The sequence below is a fragment of the Lepidochelys kempii genome, chromosome 8 (assembly GCF_965140285.1).
Source record: "Lepidochelys kempii isolate rLepKem1 chromosome 8, rLepKem1.hap1, whole genome shotgun sequence".
In the NCBI taxonomy this organism is placed as follows: domain Eukaryota; kingdom Metazoa; phylum Chordata; order Testudines; family Cheloniidae; genus Lepidochelys; species Lepidochelys kempii.
The window spans coordinates 36,224,611-36,242,407 of NC_136387.1; the positions used below are offsets into that span (position 1 = coordinate 36,224,611).

At 49.2% G+C, this 17,797-nt stretch overlaps 1 protein-coding gene across 4 annotated transcripts in view; it reads left to right on the forward strand.

Moving 5' to 3' along the window:
• Positions 1–17,797, forward strand: part of PSD2 (pleckstrin and Sec7 domain containing 2) — a 148,229-nt gene that overhangs the window by 115,800 nt on the left and 14,632 nt on the right. For 3 of the 4 annotated variants that reach the window (XM_073356046.2, XM_073356048.2, XM_073356045.1), the window contains exons 9-11: positions 1,870–1,913; positions 7,383–7,597; positions 9,085–9,155. In XM_073356046.2, coding sequence (XP_073212147.1) covers positions 1,870–1,913; positions 7,383–7,597; positions 9,085–9,155 — 330 coding nt within the window. The remainder of the gene's footprint in view (positions 1–1,869; positions 1,914–7,382; positions 7,598–9,084; positions 9,156–17,797) is intronic. The other variant, XM_073356047.2, reaches the window with a different exon arrangement.

The window sequence follows — 17,797 nt, forward strand, 5'->3', positions numbered from 1 at the left end:
GTTAGCTCGATTCCTCGCCTCAAGCCCTTGCCGCTGAGTTAATTCTGGCGGTCCCGACTGTCAGAGTACAAACGTACCTTCCGTTTTCATTCCAGGGTAGTGTTGAAGCTTTGCAGCAGTCTTGGCTAAACTAAGAAAGCACAAGAAGCTTGTGATAACTTGGCATGTCAGAATAGGTCCGTTTTCCTGGGACCATCTTTTGTTTGTACTCTGTGATTTCTCGCTATCCTCGTAGTGTACCAAAGTGTAGCTGTCTGCCTCACTAGATACGTGGCCCACAGCGCCACTGCATCTGAACACAGAGCAATGCACCCAAAATAATGTGGGGCTTCAGTTTCCCTTATTACATTCCCTGCCAGTGAGTCCAACCCTGTATTCGGAGCTCCTTGTAGGTTCTGCCCAGGGAAGAGAGCCAGGAATTCCTTAGGTCTCACCCAGCCACTGGCACAGCTCTGCCTTAACACTACTTTGGCCTTTACAAGTGCTAGCTAGTCCTGTCTCCCAGCTCCTCAGTGAGGCTGTTACACATCACTGCCCCGTTTCACAGATGGGGAGCATGGAGCACAGAGAGACTTACCAGGAGTAGAATGCAGATCCCCTGGTTTTCAGGCACTAGCCTGGTGACTACCCCTGCAGTAGGGAATTGCAGACAAATCTCCCACCCATGGCTAAGCTAGTCGTGATAGCAATGGGAATTCTGGTCTAAAATCCCCTACTGCAGACACTGACGTCCCCTCTGACGTCTCATCTATGGTAGTATCTTTCAAACCTGTAAGTCCCAATAGGTGCAGCTGTACCAGTGGGAACTGCAGTGTAGCCATGGCTCAGATGGGCTCTGTCATCTCACCCTAGAGGTGGGGACTCCCCTCTTAGACCTGGGTCGTTCCAAATGCCCACCCCTCACCTTGGGCGGGGAGCCTTCCAACAGCCTCTGAGAAGGCAGGAGTTCATGCAGGAATCACTCCAGTTCACAGATGTAGCCCAGTGCTTTATGAACAAAAGTCACAGCTTGGGACACAGGGCCCCAAGGCAGGGCTGGCCTTCCCGGCTCTGCTGCTGACAGGTGCAGCAGGGAATTCACAATTACCAGGAGTCTATCCCTGCCTGGAGAATCCTTGACACCTCCCTTCCAAATGCCAGCACCCCAGTCGTGCTCTCGCCCTTTGGGGGAGGCAGGGAGGCATTAAACTCCTTCAGCCCCTATGGGGGCAATGACTCCCCGTAACATGCCCATGATCTGAGCCTGGAGTCCAATGAAAGCTGCTCCCTCTGAGCAATACTGCAGTTACCCCTTGCCGACACCAGCGTCACTACATAACTGCAAGAAAGGCACCGCCAGAATGGTCATAGGCGCCGACTCCGTGCGTGCTCCGGCGCTCAAGTACCCACGGGAAAAAATAGTGAGTGCTCAGCATCCGCCAGCCCCACAGCCACTGATCAGCGGTTTGGCAGCTGGCGGGAGGCATTCGGGGGGAGGTGCGAGATCAGTGAGCCACAGGTGGGAAGGGTGCCAGGTGGGAGGTGCTGGGGCGGGAAGAAGCCGAGGGAGGGTAGGACCTCGGGGCGGGAGGGGACAGAGCAGGGGCGGGAAGAGGTAGAGCGAGGGCGGGGCCTCAGGGGAAGGGGCGGGGCTTCGGGGTGGAGTGGGGGTGGAGCACCCACCCTGACAAGTCAAAGTCAGTGCCTGTGGAAACGGTGCCTGTGCCTCTGCTCCAAACAGCTCTCCTGTAACAGGGCAGAAACCAAGCATCGCTCTGAGAGCGCTCTGCAGCACAGGCCTTATACAGGGCCTTCGCCCGGGAGGCATCCACAAAGGGGACCCATTGCCCGGAGGCGCTGCCAAGAGCTAATGTTGTGCCCTTGTTTCAGACGCTGTATAACTCCATCAAAAATGAGAAGCTGGAGTGGGCCATGTAAGTATCCCTGTTCAGTGCCCTCTGACCCGAAAGGGCTCTTTCAAAGCTCTTGGATCATTAGCTCAAGAAGCTTCAGGAAAGTGCAGTATTAACATACGCAGGGACTGGTAATGCTCCAGAAAGGACGTGTGCTTCTGAACGGGTAAAATTCAACCCCATTTAGGGCCGGCGCAAGACAAAGGCAAAGGCAACAGGTAAGGCATAACATTGGCCCTCTGCATGAGGGAGATTTTACCCCTTTAGAGGCACATTGCCTTGCTGGAGTATCTGACGTAGCTGCATGTGGAGGGGTGACCATCACACCAAGAAAACAAGATCTGAGCTCCCCAGTACGATAAACATTCACTGCTCAGTTCAGAAGTTGGGCTTTGACCAGTCTTCCTGTCCCTGTTGGTGGGTGGGTTTATTTATGTATCACACATGTGCTGTCATTGCTGTCCTTCTGGATGACAGCCGCTGTGCTCTCCTCTTGCACCATGGTGAATACAGCAGTTCCTCACCCCAGAGCCACGCCTCTCACTCCATCCATCACTATGCAGAAGGCACCCATGAGCATCCCATGAGGGCCAGTGACATGTCTCAGAGCAATTAATACCATACTTACCCTGGTCAGCAATGTCATCCTTATCATCTCCAATAATAATAATAATAATAATTTTGCAACACCTTAACTCCAGCCGCAGTCCCTTTACCTGTTTTAAACTCCATCTGTTACAACATTAGGCCCCACTCCTGCAATGAGCTGCAGGCGGTTGGATCCCTGAGGCCCATTGACCTCAGGGAGGCTCCACGGAGGTGCATGGTTCTGCTCATGGGAGGCCCATTACAAATCTCGTCTCTTTTTCCAGACCTCCTGTCTCATCCTCTGCTAAGCACCATCTCATCCCCATCCCATTGCTCTTGGCCTTCTGACCCCTCCCATTCCTGATGGCTCTTGTATTGATGCAGTTGTAGCCTGATTTTTCAGAAGTCCTTAGCTTGTGCAGCTCCAGTGGGCTTTGATGGGTGTTGAGAGCCTGCGGCACCACTGCAAATCAGGCCATTAATGCCAGGCAGTGGAGGACGGTGTGTGCAGCGCTCACTCCCAGTGCAGTTGTCCTCAGGGATTAACTAGCAGAAACAAGCTCAGGGTGACGTCCCATCAAGAGCCACCATGGGGCCATGTGGAAAATGTGCACAGCTGCCGAAGCCAGAACTTCTCTACCTTCCACCAGGATTAATTACTGCTGCAACCCCCTGAGCACAATGTCATCCAGCCCATTACAATGCATACAGTCGTTTGATTATGGAAATTTACTGTACAAGCTACGCAAACAGTGTAATTGAAAAAAGGAAGAGAACCATATATTGCTCAGTAAGCCAAGCCTTGGTTGATTTCCCATTAGAAACTCGCACGCCTGTAGGGGATGTGGGTGTCAGGTAAAAAACAGCCAAGATAAAAACAGGGAAGATCCTTTGCGTATAGATATTAGCTGTCCAAGCTGGAGGTGGGGTGGAACAGCTGTGCTAGAAATACACTCTTCAGGCTGCACTGGCCTCTCCTTGAGACCTCATGTGTCGGTTGATGGGCCAGAATCAAGTGAGCCATGAAGTGGGTCTTGCCCTGACCTCACTCTGGTTGAACATCCTTTTTAAAAAACAAAACAAAACATGTGTGTTTAGGGCTCTTCTTACCCTAGCAGCAACCCCTTTATTTACCCACAGATCTGCTATGTTCTGGGCAGTCCACGCCCCCTCCCCCCCATGCACTTTGTCCTTTGGGAGAGACCTGCTTTCGTCCTGGCCCAGTCAGTTCCTGGTCTCTTTATAGGGCCAGTTGATTACCAACTGTGGTGGTCAGTGATGGATTAGCCACTGGGCCGATGTGGTCCAGCCACTGTGCCCAAGTGGATTAGCCACTGTGCCCAAGGGCCCTGACCAATTGGGGGCCCCCCGGAAAAATGGGCGCCACAATGCCCCAACCCTTCCACCCACCCAGCGGTCCTGCTGGGGAGCAGAGTCTGGGCACAAAATACTGGGTGGGAGGGGAGCAGGGCAAGCCCTCGCTCCCTGACCCTATTTCCCCAGCAGGAGCACCAGGAGGAACGGGCAGGACTACAGGCAGCAGGGGTAGGGAGGGGCCCCCACTTGCGCTGGCCCAGGGGCCCCACAACCCCCTAATCCACCTCTGGTGGTGGTGGTGTTTATGATGCGCCCACCTATGTATCAGGAACAGGATTGAGACCCACTAAGTCATTTCACAAAGGGGCCATCAGATGGTCACTACCAGCTGCAGCCAGATGCTCACAAGTGACTTGTGGCCGAGAGGTTCCATTTCCTAACACCAGCTGCACATGCCTTGCAGTTGCCTGGCTACACTGGAAAATGTTTCTCCGGTTTTATTTTTCCTGAAAAGCAATGGGGTGATGAGTAGAACTGAGTGAATAATGGATTTTTCAGTTCGTTGGCAATTTGAAAAAGTTGGGTGGGGGGAAGTCATTTTGCCGCAGGCAGAAAATATTTATTTAAAAAAATTTGGCGCATTGAAAAGTAATGGGGGAAACTGTTTTGGGTGAAACAAGACATTTTGTTTGGATTTTGACCATTTTTTAATATTTCTGAATTTTTCAAAAATAAAATACAAGTAAATTTTTACACAAAAGTCATTTCAAACCAGAAAAAGAATTTTTTCCTAAATGAACAATTCAGAGAAACCAAGATGAATTCACAAAATGTTGCAGTGCTGTCGAATCGTAGTCTTTCTCCCCAAAAAAAGTTTCATGAGAAAAATTTTGCCCTGCTCTGCTGATGAGACTGTTGGAAGTACATTAGGAAGGTCTTCTTCACACAACACACAGTCAGCCTGTGGAACTCATTTCCAGGGGATGCTGTGATGGCCAAAAGTATATCTGGAATTAAAAAGGAATTAGATAAATTCATGGCTATTAGCCAAGATGGTCAGGGAGGCAACCCCATGCTTGGGTCTTCCTAAACCTCTGACTACCAGTCCTAAACCTGGAACTGGATGGCAGGGGATGGATCACTTGATAATTGCCCTATTCTATTCACTCCCTCTGAAGTATCTGGCCTGGGCCATTGTCGGAAGACAGGACACTGGGCTAGATGGACCTTTGGTCTGACCCAGTATGGCCATTCTTATGTAGCTGGCCCTATCCCACTAAGTGTTCAATGATTATCAATGGAAATTATGCTCTGAACTCTATTGGGTGCTTTTGAAAATCCAATCCTAAATAAATGAGAGAGAGAGAGAGAGAGAGAGAGAGAGAGAGAGAGGGAGTGAGCGAGCAAAATCCCACCAGGTCAAAGCAACCTGATTGACTTCATTGCAGGCAATGGTCAGCAAAGCCAAAGTATTGCTGTAAATCAGCCACTAGAGGGAGCCCTCTAGCTCCAGTAAGGCTGCTCAAATGCACTGGCATCTGGCAGGAAATTTTATATAAGAGAGTTCAGAGAAAGTGCAGCTAGTTCAGCTGAAGACAGCGAAGCGATTATCGTGTTATTGCAAAACGCTGGATTACCATGCGCACAGCCTCTTTTGCACACAGTGAGTAGGGAGAACAGAGCCCCTGGCACCAGCCTTCCAAAGGCTGGGACAGTTCAGTTCCTGCCCGATTTAGCTGGTACTTCATAGATCTCTTCCTCCCACCCCTTCATCCCCCATTTCCATGCACTCTTTTCCTTCCTCCCTCTGTATCAGCCTGAGATCCTGGAGGAAGGGGAAGCAGATGCTGCCTGGCTGCAGGGCTCCTTGCTTTATTGCAGACAGGCTGGTTGCAACATGAGAGACCTCTAGCCTCCTTTGCACTAACACAAGTACTGCCTGGAGCAGGGAGCATAAGGTACCATCACACAGCCATAGTGCTGAGCACAGACACTCACATGGGCAACATAGACCCTCTGCGCCAGGCTACCTGCTGCATCCTCAGAGATACTGATGAGTCAGATACTACACCAGATCATTCCCCACCACTCCGGGCACCTGACCCCCTCTGCCCATGCCCTTAGCTAGATCCCTCTCCACAGTGCCTCACAAGAGTGTTACTGCAGTACACACTATCACATCCAAGTAGCTCCACCCAGCCCCTGGAAGGAGATCCATGAGGTCCAGGTGAGAAATGTAGTGGGCACAAGGGCCATGCCCCCACCCTGACCCAAAGCCCCAGTGCCCCCATGACACTCCTTGGTGCAATGACAATATGGCATTGGCCATTTGCTAGAGGAGCCAGTGGAGGGGGCAGATACTTCACTCGATGGTCACCTGTTCTGTTCATGCCCTCTGAAGCACCTGGCACTGGCCACTGTCGGCAGACAGGACACTGGGAGAGATGGACCTTTGGTCTGACCCAGTGTGGTCGTTCTTAGGTTCTGATGTTCTTATACTTTGATGCCCTGGTGACATTCCTGCTAGCTGAAGTCTCTTTTTGCCCATTATTGCATAGCTTACATCTGAACTCTGATATGGCCCCAGCCTAATTTGTAGTGGGCCCAGTTGTGCCATTTAGGCACTGGCTGTTCTGGGGTGGTCCCAGAGCCCGGGCTCCAGCCCAAGCCCAAACAGCTACGCCACAATTCTATGGCCCCACAGCCCGAGCCACGAGTCAGCTGACCCAGGCCAGCTGCAGGTGTTTAATTGCAGTGTAGGACCCTGCAGTCACTTCCCTGGTTAGTCAAGATTTTACCCATGCCTCCCTGCATGGAGAGCTTTTCCCAGTCCCTGCTTCCATCAAGGTCTCTCCCAGGGGCTCCCTCCTGGAGAGCTTTCCTTCCTCTGAGTAGGGGGTTAGACTAGATGACCTTCTGGGGTCCCTTCCAACCCTGATATTCTATGATTCCCTGCAGCCCTTTCTCCAGCTGGGTTCCATCACCATGTGAGCTTGGCTCTCATTCCTCTTGCTCCAGTCACTTTCTGCTCTCTGGTGAGCCTCATTCCATAATCAGGTTGGCTTAGCCCCATGTTCTCCAGCCCACTCTACGCCAGCCTGGAGATCTGTCTAGTCTAGTACCCAGATGCTTCTGCGGAAGGTGTAAGAACCCCACAGTAGCTGACTTGGGCTAATTTGCCTCCCACATTAGATCTCACCCAGGACTCTAATAGCGGGCCTAAGCCCTGAAGCACTAGGCCAAATCTCCCTTCCACATATGCTTTGTTAGCATTAACCATGATGTCTCCTGTTTGACTAAGTAATGTCACAAAGCTGCAATGAGAACAATCACGGGTTGTCAAATGCCTCTCGCCGTTATGCCCTGTTCAATGCCATTCAAGTCAACAGGGCTGCAGCAGTGCTCACAAGAGGAGAATTTGACCCCACATATTACAATACTTGGCACACCATGATTTTCAATATATAACAACCTGGTTCTACCGCTGTATTCTACCGCTACTGTAATGAGTGACTTGCTCGAACCAAGGCCTGGTCCCTCTAGCAGGTAAAACATAGTGTCAAAGACTAATGTTCTTTGTTCAAGGTTTTCTCTGGGTTTCTTTCCAAGTGACGAGGACGAGCTGAGAAAATCACTGTCGGAACTCGTGGACGACAAACTAGGAGCCAGTGCAAAGAAAGTGACGCGGATCGTAGACGGCAGCAATCCTTTCCTGGACATTCCCCAGGCACTGAATGCAATTACCTATAAGCACGGCGTCCTCACCCGGAAAACCCATGCTGATACAGATGGGAAGAGAAGTATGTGTTAGAAGAGAAGTGCAGCATGTAGCGTGACATGCCAGTAAGGGACACCTAGGGCAGAGAGGACAGCACCAGGACATGCAGTAAGAGTTGGGTCTAGCATCAAGACCAGAGCTGGGTGAATGCCGCAGACAAGTATGCAGAGAGATAAACCTAGCTGGTTTGCATGGCTGGTAGCCAGGACCCCATATACTGACTTCTGGGTGTCCCAGTGCAGAGGGCCAAGTCAAGGCCAATGCACCACTTCAGTCCTGTTTTGAGGATTTCAGTGGTGCATAGGGCTATGCTGTGGTATATTTCCCCTGGTGCAAGGGGGTGAACTCTGCCATCCAGCTCAGTACTTTCCCCACCTAATTTCAGTGCTTTTCACTCCCCTTTTCTGGTTTTGCTTTTTCTTTGGTGTGGTAAAATCGCAATCAAAGGGAGTTGTGATGGTTGTCCCTGCACGAGCCAGGGGCTCTCCCCTGGCAGCACCACATTCAGGGAGGGCCATAGTTGCAGCCCCTGCCCTCTTCTGTCTCCCTGCGATGCTAACCAGCTGGGATAGGGGAGTAGGTGGGGCACGCAGACCTGGCTGGTCACAGAAAGGTGCAAATGCTCTGTATGCTCAGGGGTATAGCAATGAGCACATGTCCCCACATCCTGGGGCTTGCAGTGGGGCTGTGTATCTCCATCCCAGCCCACGCTTGGCCCCATAATTAGAGCCCCAATAAAGCCCCAAACACTCCTCTAAAAGGGGTGGGTCAAAATCAGATTGCTGCCACCAGCTGCCCCCAGGCATTAGGAACGGCCGAGCTTTGCAGCTGGCCCCATCCTTATACTGGGCTTAGCCCAAACTCTGGATCCCAGCACCCTGAGCTATAGAGAAGGTCCAGACCCAGATCCGTTCTCTAGCATGAGCCCAGCTGAAACCCCAGACCCAACAGACCTCTCAACCTGGGGAGAGTGTGGATGCAGGGTCTCAACTGTGCGGCTTTGGCCCATCTCCATTCTGCCATTGCACTATACATGCTTGAGCTCCATTAGCAACTGGATGCCAAGTAATGCTGCGGTGAAATGGGAGCGCAGGAGAGATACAGGGAAATGTGTTTGGAATCTGTTAGTTGATTACCGGCAATTAGTAAAACCACTGAGGATTATTTCTGTTAATGGAGATGGATGGCCTAGTCACTGAGACCCATTAAAACCCCAGGAATACCTAAGGTTATGGCCCAAGGTCTCCCCTCTCTGAGCAGCCCTATACTAAGCACCAGGGCACATTTGTCATCTTCACCCATCATCGCAGAGCCCCCCTCCTTTGCCGCCTGCCCAGGATGAACGCCCCCTCTGTAGTGCCAGGCATTGCCATGGAGCTACTCTGTCCAGGCCCCCAACTCCAACCCTACAGAACAAGTAATGTGGCAGGTGCCCTTCGGCGTTACCAGTGAGGAAGAGGAAGCTATAGTTAACAGGCCCATGTAATGAGCTGCTTTTCTTTGTTTTAGCCCCGAGAGGAAGAAGAGGATGGAAGAAGTTTTATGCTGTGCTTAAAGGGACCATTCTTTATTTGCAGAAGGTAAAAATGGCCAACTCCGTCCCATGCTGATATTTATTCTTTCATGCTGTACGAAATGTTGCTACAAGGGAAGACTCCTAGAAAAGGATGCAAATGCTGGAAAAGGAGGCAGCGATTCTGAGCCCATGCTCACGATGCAGGTGCCAACTTCCAGGGTGTTTTGTGCATAGGAGCAGGAGGCGCCCGTAAGAAGAGCTGGAGGGAATTAACTGTATCTAATCAAATGACTCGGGGTGGAGGACTTGATCGTCTTCCATATCCTCAGGGGAATGCTGTAGTGAAGGCTTCCCAGCCTTAGAAAATGGAAATACAAGGAGCAATGTTCTGAGGTTAAGGAAGGAGAAATGAGGCTAGGCCTTTGCGGGGACGGTCTTCACAAGGGAGGTGGCTGAAGTTCTTTCACTGCCAATATTCCCAGCCAGGTCAGACAGGATATTAGTGGGGCCTGATGCAGTGGGTAGCCCCTCACAGATGAGGTCGGTGGAGGGTCAGAGTAGTCTTTTCCTGCCCTGTCATTATCTGCAGTCTGTCCCTTATTCAGTAAGGTATTCACTCGGGCCTAACTCTGCGCATGCAAATAGTCCTGTTGACCTCAATGGGAAACTCACATGCTTAAAGTGAGGCACAGGCTTCAGTGCTTCACTGAGTTGGTCCTTAGTAGGGATCGATGCTGGAGTCTCTCTCCCTCTTTCCTGGCAGACTGTACACGTGTATGTATTTCCTAAGGGGGCAACCACACAACTCTGCTCACTGTGTCTCCCCATGGATGAAGTAAAGCACAAAGCCCAGCTCAAGAATCATAGAATCATAGAATATCAGGGTTGGAAGGGACCCCAGAAGGTCATCTAGTCCAACCCCCTGCTCGAAGCAGGACCAATTCCCAGTTAAATCATCCCAGCCAGGGCTTTGTCAAGCCTGATCTTAAAAACCTCTAAGGAAGGAGATTCCACCACCTCCCTAGGTAACGCATTCCAGTGTTTCACCACCCTCTTAGTGAAAAAGTTTTTCCTAATATCCAATCTAAACCTCCCCCACTGCAACTTGAGACCATTACTCCTCGTTCTGTCATCTGCTACCATTGAGAACAGTCTAGAGCCATCCTCTTTGGAACCCCCTTTCAGGTAGTTGAAAGCAGCTATCAAATCCCCCCTCATTCTTCTCTTCTGCAGGCTAAACAATCCCAGCTCCCTCAGCCTCTCCTCATAACTCATGTGTTCCAGTCCCCTAATCATTTTTGTTGCCCTTCGCTGGACTCTCTCCAATTTATCCACATCCTTCTTGAAGTGTGGGGCCCAAAACTGGACACAGTACTCCAGATGAGGCCTCACCAATGTCGAATAGAGGGGAACGATCATGTCCCTCGATCTGCTCGCTATGCCCCTACTTATACATCCCAAAATGCCATTAGCCTTCTTGGCAACAAGGGCACACTGCTGACTCATATCCAGCTTCTCGTCCACTGTCACCCCTAGGTCCTTTTCCACAGAACTGCTGCCTAGCCATTCGGTCCCTAGTCTGTAGCTGTGCATTGGGTTCTTCCGTCCTAAGTGCAGGACCCTGCACTTCTCCTTATTGAACCTCATCAGATTTCTTTTGGCCCAATCCTCCAATTTGTCTAGGTCCTTCTGTATCCTATCCCTCCCCTCCAGCGTATCTACCACTCCTCCCAGTTTAGTATCATCCGCAAATTTGCTGAGAGTGCAATCCACACCATCCTCCAGATCATTTATGAAGATATTGAACAAAACCGGCCCCAGGACCGACCCTTGGGGCACTCCACTTGATACCGGCTGCCAACTAGACACGGAGCCATCGATCACTACCCGTTGAGCCCGACAATCTAGCCAGCTTTCTACCCACCTTATAGTGCATTCATCCAGCCCATACTTCCTTAACTTGCTGACAAGAATACTGTGGGAGACCGTGTCAAAAGCTTTGCTAAAGTCAAGAAACAATACATCCACTGCTTTCCCTTCATCCACAGAACCAGTAATCTCATCATAAAAGGCGATTAGATTAGTCAGGCATGACCTTCCCTTGGTGAATCCAGGCTGGCTGTTCCTGATCACTTTCCTCTCATGCAAGTGCATCAGGATTGATTCTTTGAGGACCTGCTCCATGATTTTTCCAGGAACTGAAGTGAGGCTGACTGGCCTGTAGTTCCCAGGATCCTCCTTCTTCCCTTTTTTAAAGATTGGCACTACATTAGCCTTTTTCCAGTCATCCGGGACTTCCCCGGTTCGCCACGAGTTTTCAAAGATAATGGCCAATGGCTCTGCAATCACAGCCGCCAATTCCTTCAGCACTCTCGGATGCAACTCCTCCGGCCCCATGGACTTGTGCACGTCCAGCTTTTCTAAATAGTCCCTAACCACCTCTATCTCCACAGAGGGCTGGCCATCTCTTCCCCATTTTGTGATGCCCAGCGCAGCAGTCTGGGAGCTGACCTTGTTAGTGAAAACAGAGGCAAAAAAAGCATTGAGTACATTAGCTTTTTCCACATCCTCTGTCACTAGGTTGCCTCCCTCATTCAGTAAGGGGCCCACACTTTCCTTGGCTTTCTTCTTGTTGCCAACATACCTGAAGAAACCCTTCTTGTTACTCTTGACATCTCTGGCTAGCTGCAGCTCCAGGTGCGATTTGGCCCTCCTGATATCATTCCTACATGCCCGAGCAATATTTTTATACTCTTCCCTGGTCATTTGTCCAATCTTCCACTTCTTGTAAGCTTCTTTTTTATGTTTAAGATCCGCTAGGATTTCACCATTAAGCCAAGCTGGTCGCCTGCCATATTTACTATTCTTTCGACTCATCGGGATGGTTTGTCCCTGTAACCTCAACAGGGATTCCTTGAAATACAGCCAGCTCTCCTGGACTCCTTTCCCCTTCAAGTTAGTCCCCCAGGGGATCCTGGTCATCCGTTCCCTGAGGGAGTCGAAGTCTGCTTTCCTGAAGTCCAGGGTCCGTATCCTGCTGCTTACCTTTCTTCCCTGCGTCAGGATCCTGAACTCAACCAACTCATGGTCACTGCCTCCCAGATTCCCATCCACTTTTGCTTCCTCCACTAATTCTACCCGGTTTGTGAGCAGCAGGTCAAGAAAAGCACCCCCCCTAGTTGGCTCCTCTAGCACTTGCGCCAGGAAATTGTCCCCTACGCTTTCCAAAAACTTCCTGGATTGTCTATGCACCGTTGTATTGCTCTCCCAGCAGATATCAGGAAAATTAAAGTCACCCATGAGAATCAGGGCATGCGATCTAGTACCTTCCGTGAGCTGCCGGAAGAAAGCCTCATCTACCTCATCCCCCTGGTCCGGTGGTCTATAGCAGACTCCCACCACTACATCACTCTTGTTGCACACACTTCTAAACTTAATCCAGAGACACTCAGGTTTTTCTGCAGTTTTGTACCGGAGCTCTGAGCAGTCATACTGCTCCCTTACATACAGTGCTACTCCCCCACCTTTTCTGCCCTGCCTGTCCTTCCTGAACAGTTTATAACCATCCATGACAAGAGAACAGCTGTAGAACCCCACTCCTGGTGCCCTTTGGTATTGTCACCAGTGGCATCCTCCTGTCTGCCTCTCGGGCACTTCCTGTGGGTAGGCAACCACGTGTGTCGCATTAATGTCTCCAACACAACAGAAGTAAACAAATTGTGAATTATATAAGAGAGGCACGAGGGCCCCTCAGGGCAGCATGAAGTTGTGACTCAGCCCCATGCTCACACCCTGACGATCTCTGTGTGGTGCTGGTGGTGATCCTGGAGTATGTGTGACAGGGCTCTCGGAGATCTGGCAGGGGCTGATGGTAATTGATTGGTGCCTGTTGCTCTCAGCCAGTTTGGATTTTTGCATCCATGCTGCCATCAGCTGGGACTGCAGCAGATCTCCAGCTTAGCAGAGTCTGGCTAGAGCAGCTCTTGGGGAGGGAGATTGTGGCAACTGCAGGAAGAGGTGATGTTAGCTACCTCCTTCTTAGTGAGTACTCAGCCAGTCCCCCACATGGAACTAAGGGAAGGGTCACCATGCTAGAGAAGATGCTCTCTTTTGGTAGGGATGGAAAAGCTGAGGTCAGGGCCACTTGTAGTTATCCATGATCCCATGGCAGTTCATAAGCGATATTAACCCCAAAGTCCTGGGTAGGCACCAGTAGGGATAAATGAAATCTGCCTATTTACAATTCTTTGCTGCAGTTGTGGTTTGCTATGGCATTCTTATTCACATTCACTCTAAATGGTTGCAGATAGTTGCCGTGTGCTGTTAAGTAGCTGCCACATTTCACCCCAGAGGTAGCTGCATTTCACAGAGTACGAAGTGATCTCCATGGATAGTTTATAAACCAGTTATATTTATAAAGAGCATTTGGTGTCCTTTTGAGATGCCACATATTAAGAGCAGCAGCCCCACAGTTACCTGACCCTGCACCACTGTGCTGCTGTACTTGAACAATCTATGCATATTAATATAATGGAGGTATTGCCTAGTGGTTAAAACACATAACTGAGAGTTAAGAGATTCCCAGTTCTTCTACAAATGCCCAATTGTGACCTTGAAGCAAGTCACTGAACCGTCACATTGGGCATTTCTAGAAGATTTGGGATCTCTTGATGCTCAGTTCTATGCTTTACCCAATAGGCAATGTTGCCAAGGTATTAATAAGTATACATTGCAGCAAGTTGGCTGTAGATAACAATGGGGTAAGATATGTTTGGCTACAAAGCCGTGGGAAATGGTAGTGAAGAGGATATTACCAGCCTCCAGACCATGATGACAATAAGGAACACAGATTCTGCCCTCAGCAACACCAGACTAGCTGTCAGGAGAGGCAGTGGGGAGCTGTGTATGCACAGTCAGGGACACAAGTGGACCTTTAGGGCCGCATCTAGCCAAGCTACACTCAATTCAGGACCCATCAGTGAAGATGGCAACAGGTTTAGAGCATTCTCCACTCTCTTTTGATCTTGGGACATAAGTTAGAGCAGCCTCAGGGTGGCTCTAATTTACACCAGCTGCAATGGAAACCGAAGGGCCTTTCCACTGGTCCTGGATCACTGGCGTTTCAGGTGGTCCAGCCATGCCCCTATCATACCACCAGCACTGGAGGGGAGCCAGAAAGAGGTGGGACAAAGCCAACGTAGCTGACTCTACGTCACCCAGGGATTTTCTTATAAAATGACGAGCCCCAGCTGCTCACTCCACTCTCGCAGCACAAAGAGGCTGGGCCAGGGAGTAGGGATCTGGTCCTGTGTATGAGGTACTAAGAACAGAGAGTCCCATTGGACCCTGGTGTGCAGTTAGTATGGTAATGAGAGACACACCCTCCTTTGTTGTTTTCAGAGTTGTTGTCACCATGTTGGTCACAATGTAGGAGAAAGCGAAGGTAGGTGAGATAATCTCTTTTATTGGACCAGCTTCTGTGGATGGAAGAGACATGCTTTCAAGCTACCCCTGACCTGAAGAACTATATGTCATTTAAAAGCTTGTCTCTTTCGCCACCTGAACTTGGTCCAATCAAAGAGATTACCTCTTGCACCTTGTCCTAGATAGATAGATAGATCTAATGGTTCAGTGATAGCACATGTTGTTGACTCCCTCCTGTTAATTGCTGGATTGGCATGTCCGAGCATAGTTTGGAGAAGCAATTTCTTGATCCTTTAGTGGGTCTTGAGGAACAAGCGGAGAGCTCCTGAGCTCTAATCCCTGCCGTGCTGCTGACTCATTGTATGGCCTTTGGCAGGTAATTTCACCGCTGTAAAATGGGGATAATAAACCATAATTACCTCACTCACATGGGTGTTGAGAGGATTAATGGCTGTGTGTGAAGAGCTAAGTGTTATTATGTAGGACTGCTTTTAAGAGCTGCTTGTTTGGAGACCGTCCAGAGGGCCTGATCCTGCAGCCCTTCCTCCTCAGAGTGGATCTGGTGATCTGGCCTAGGCAGGAGAGGGGGTGCTTCCTCAGTAATTGACCGATGCCTGTACAGGTGGGCACTCAGGTTACAGAGGCGCTCCCTTGTTCAGATACAGTACTGAGCATGTTTAAAAGGGCGAGTTTTCAAATTCCTTGTAAAAGGGTGAGAGCAGGCTGGAAGGTAAGTAAAACTCCTCTAAGCCACAGAATCAGCAGGCTGGGCATTACTTCAGGAAACCTAGCCCAGGAGGCACAAATTCTGTTCCCAGCACGGGAGAGCGAGGGCAGAGATGAGCCTCTGGGTATGTCTACATGGTGAAATCAGAGCCACAGCAGCGAGTCTTAGCTCCTCTAACAACTGACTCGGGCTTGTGAGGAGAGATGAGAGAGTCCAGGTTCTGAGAACCGGGCAAGTGGGGAGGGTCCCGCAGGCTCAGCCCGAGCCCAAATGTCTATAGTGCTACTTTTAGCCCCGCAGCATGAGCCCAAGTTAGTTGACCTGGACTCTGAGACTCGCTGCTGGGGGTTGGGGTGGGGGTGGTTGCTGTGTAGATGTACCCTCAGAGTCTTAGTCAGTGGGAAGCCTATCCACACCCCATCAGCAGATTGGATCATGAGAAGCTCTTGTCCCTTTTCTCTCTGAGCTACATCTCCATAGTAACAGCACCTGATTCTGGCCTCACACTGGAGTTATTCCTGACTTTCATCACTGTGTGAGAAAGCGGAATCAGGCTCAGCAGACCTGATTCTCTCTTCCTATCCAGCTCCTCAGTTGGGGCAAAGGGGCCAAAAAGCTTCCAAACTAGGGATTCCTGTGTTGGAGTCCCAGCAGATGTGGAGTCGCTGTAGAGAGCGTACCAGGCAAAGAGGAATGGCTGGCTGATTCCCCGATGGTCCCAGCACCGTCCTCAGCTACACCCAGCACAAACTGGGCACGGCGGAGAATGTGAGCCAATGAGTTGTTGTAGCTGTGTTGTTCCCAGGATTTTACGGGGGCAAGGTGGGTGAGGTAATAGCTTTTATTGGACCAAGTTCTGTTGGTGAGAGAGAGACAAGTTTCTGAGCTTACACATAGCTGAAGAAGAATTCTGGGTAAGCCTGAATCTTTCACCAACTGAATTTAGTCCAATTACAGGTATTACCGCACCCACATTGTCTTTCTAAAGCATTTTAATATTTCTGAATAGAATAGGGAAAGGGAAAGTGGATGAGATAAACTACGAGATACCCTGAAGCTCATTCCCACGAAATAAAGGCCCGTAAAATATTTAGGATAAAATGAAATAAACTCCTTATCATTCAATCGTTTGGGGGCATTTCAAACTGGAAACTGACCCCATTCTAACAGAAAAGGTTGCTGAAATTCAGAGAGATTCTCACCAACTCTTGGCCTATTTATCATTAAGGAAAAAGCCAGTTTCCAAACAAAAACTAGGTCATTTTGGAAGTGAAAAATACTGGCATTTCAGCTTGTTTTCAGTGTAAGATTGGCTGTATTGCTGGAAATTGTAACTAAAGCACAAGTGCAAAAAGGGAGGTATGAAATTGCAAGAGAAAGGTGCTACCACAGCTACAACAACGCTGATGATGATGCACCAACCAGCACGAATGTTTGCGTGAAACTCCTCCAAAGGCTGCAAGGAATGCTTCGATCTGAATATCTATCAGTTTTCACTGAAATTTAAATAAAAACACTGATTGAAAAAAGAACAGGAGTTCTTGTGGCACCTTAGAGACTAACAAATTTATTAGAGCATAAGCTTTCGTGGGCTACAGCCCACTTCATTGGATGCATAGAATGGAACATATAGTAAGATATATATATATATATATATATACAGATAAGTAGGAAATTACCATACAAACTGTGAGGGGCTAATTAGTTAAGATGAGCTATTATCTGCAGGAGAAAAAAACTTTTGTAGTGATAATCAAGATGGTCCATTTAGACAGTTGACAAGAAGGTGAGAGGATATTTAACTTAAGGAAATAAATTCAATATGTGTAATGACCCAGCCACTCCCAGTCTCTATTGAAACCCAACTTAATGGTATCTAGTTGGCATATTAATTCAAGCTCAGCAGTTTCCCGTTGGAGTCTGTTTTTGAAGCTTTTCTGTTGCAAAATTGCCACCCTTAAATCTTTTACTGAGTAGGATTGCTACTAAATTTTTGGATTTACAGGCCTCAATTCAGCAAAGCGATTAAGCACGTGTTTAACCTTAAATCCAAGTTCAAAATGGTATTAGGGGCCTGAACTCATTGACGTCACTGACAGTCTTTCCATTGATTTCAGTGGGCCTTGGATCAGGGTTTAAGTGCTTTGTTGAACTGGGGTGGGATTGCATTTGTGTTTAAGGTCAAACAGAAGCATAGGGGTTTGGTGAATCAGGATTATCGTGTAGTCCAACTCTAGACGGTGTCTGTGTGAACATGGCATTTTACAAACCTTGTCCGATCTATGCTGAGTCTGATTTGCCCTCTATAACTAAACTTGTATTGCACATTACTCCTCTTCGTTGTGTAGAGCCAGCAGAGCTATGGGAGACAGAGCACTCTAGTCTCCCTCATGCATCACTGACAAAATTGTCTATTACTTAGCCAGTCTTACAAAGACATATGACTATGTGTATATTTAGGGTGACATCGAGACACTATGACTTCAGTGGGATTCCATTATTATCTATTATTATTATTGTTGTGATAGCATCTATGTACCCCAGTCAGGGATCAG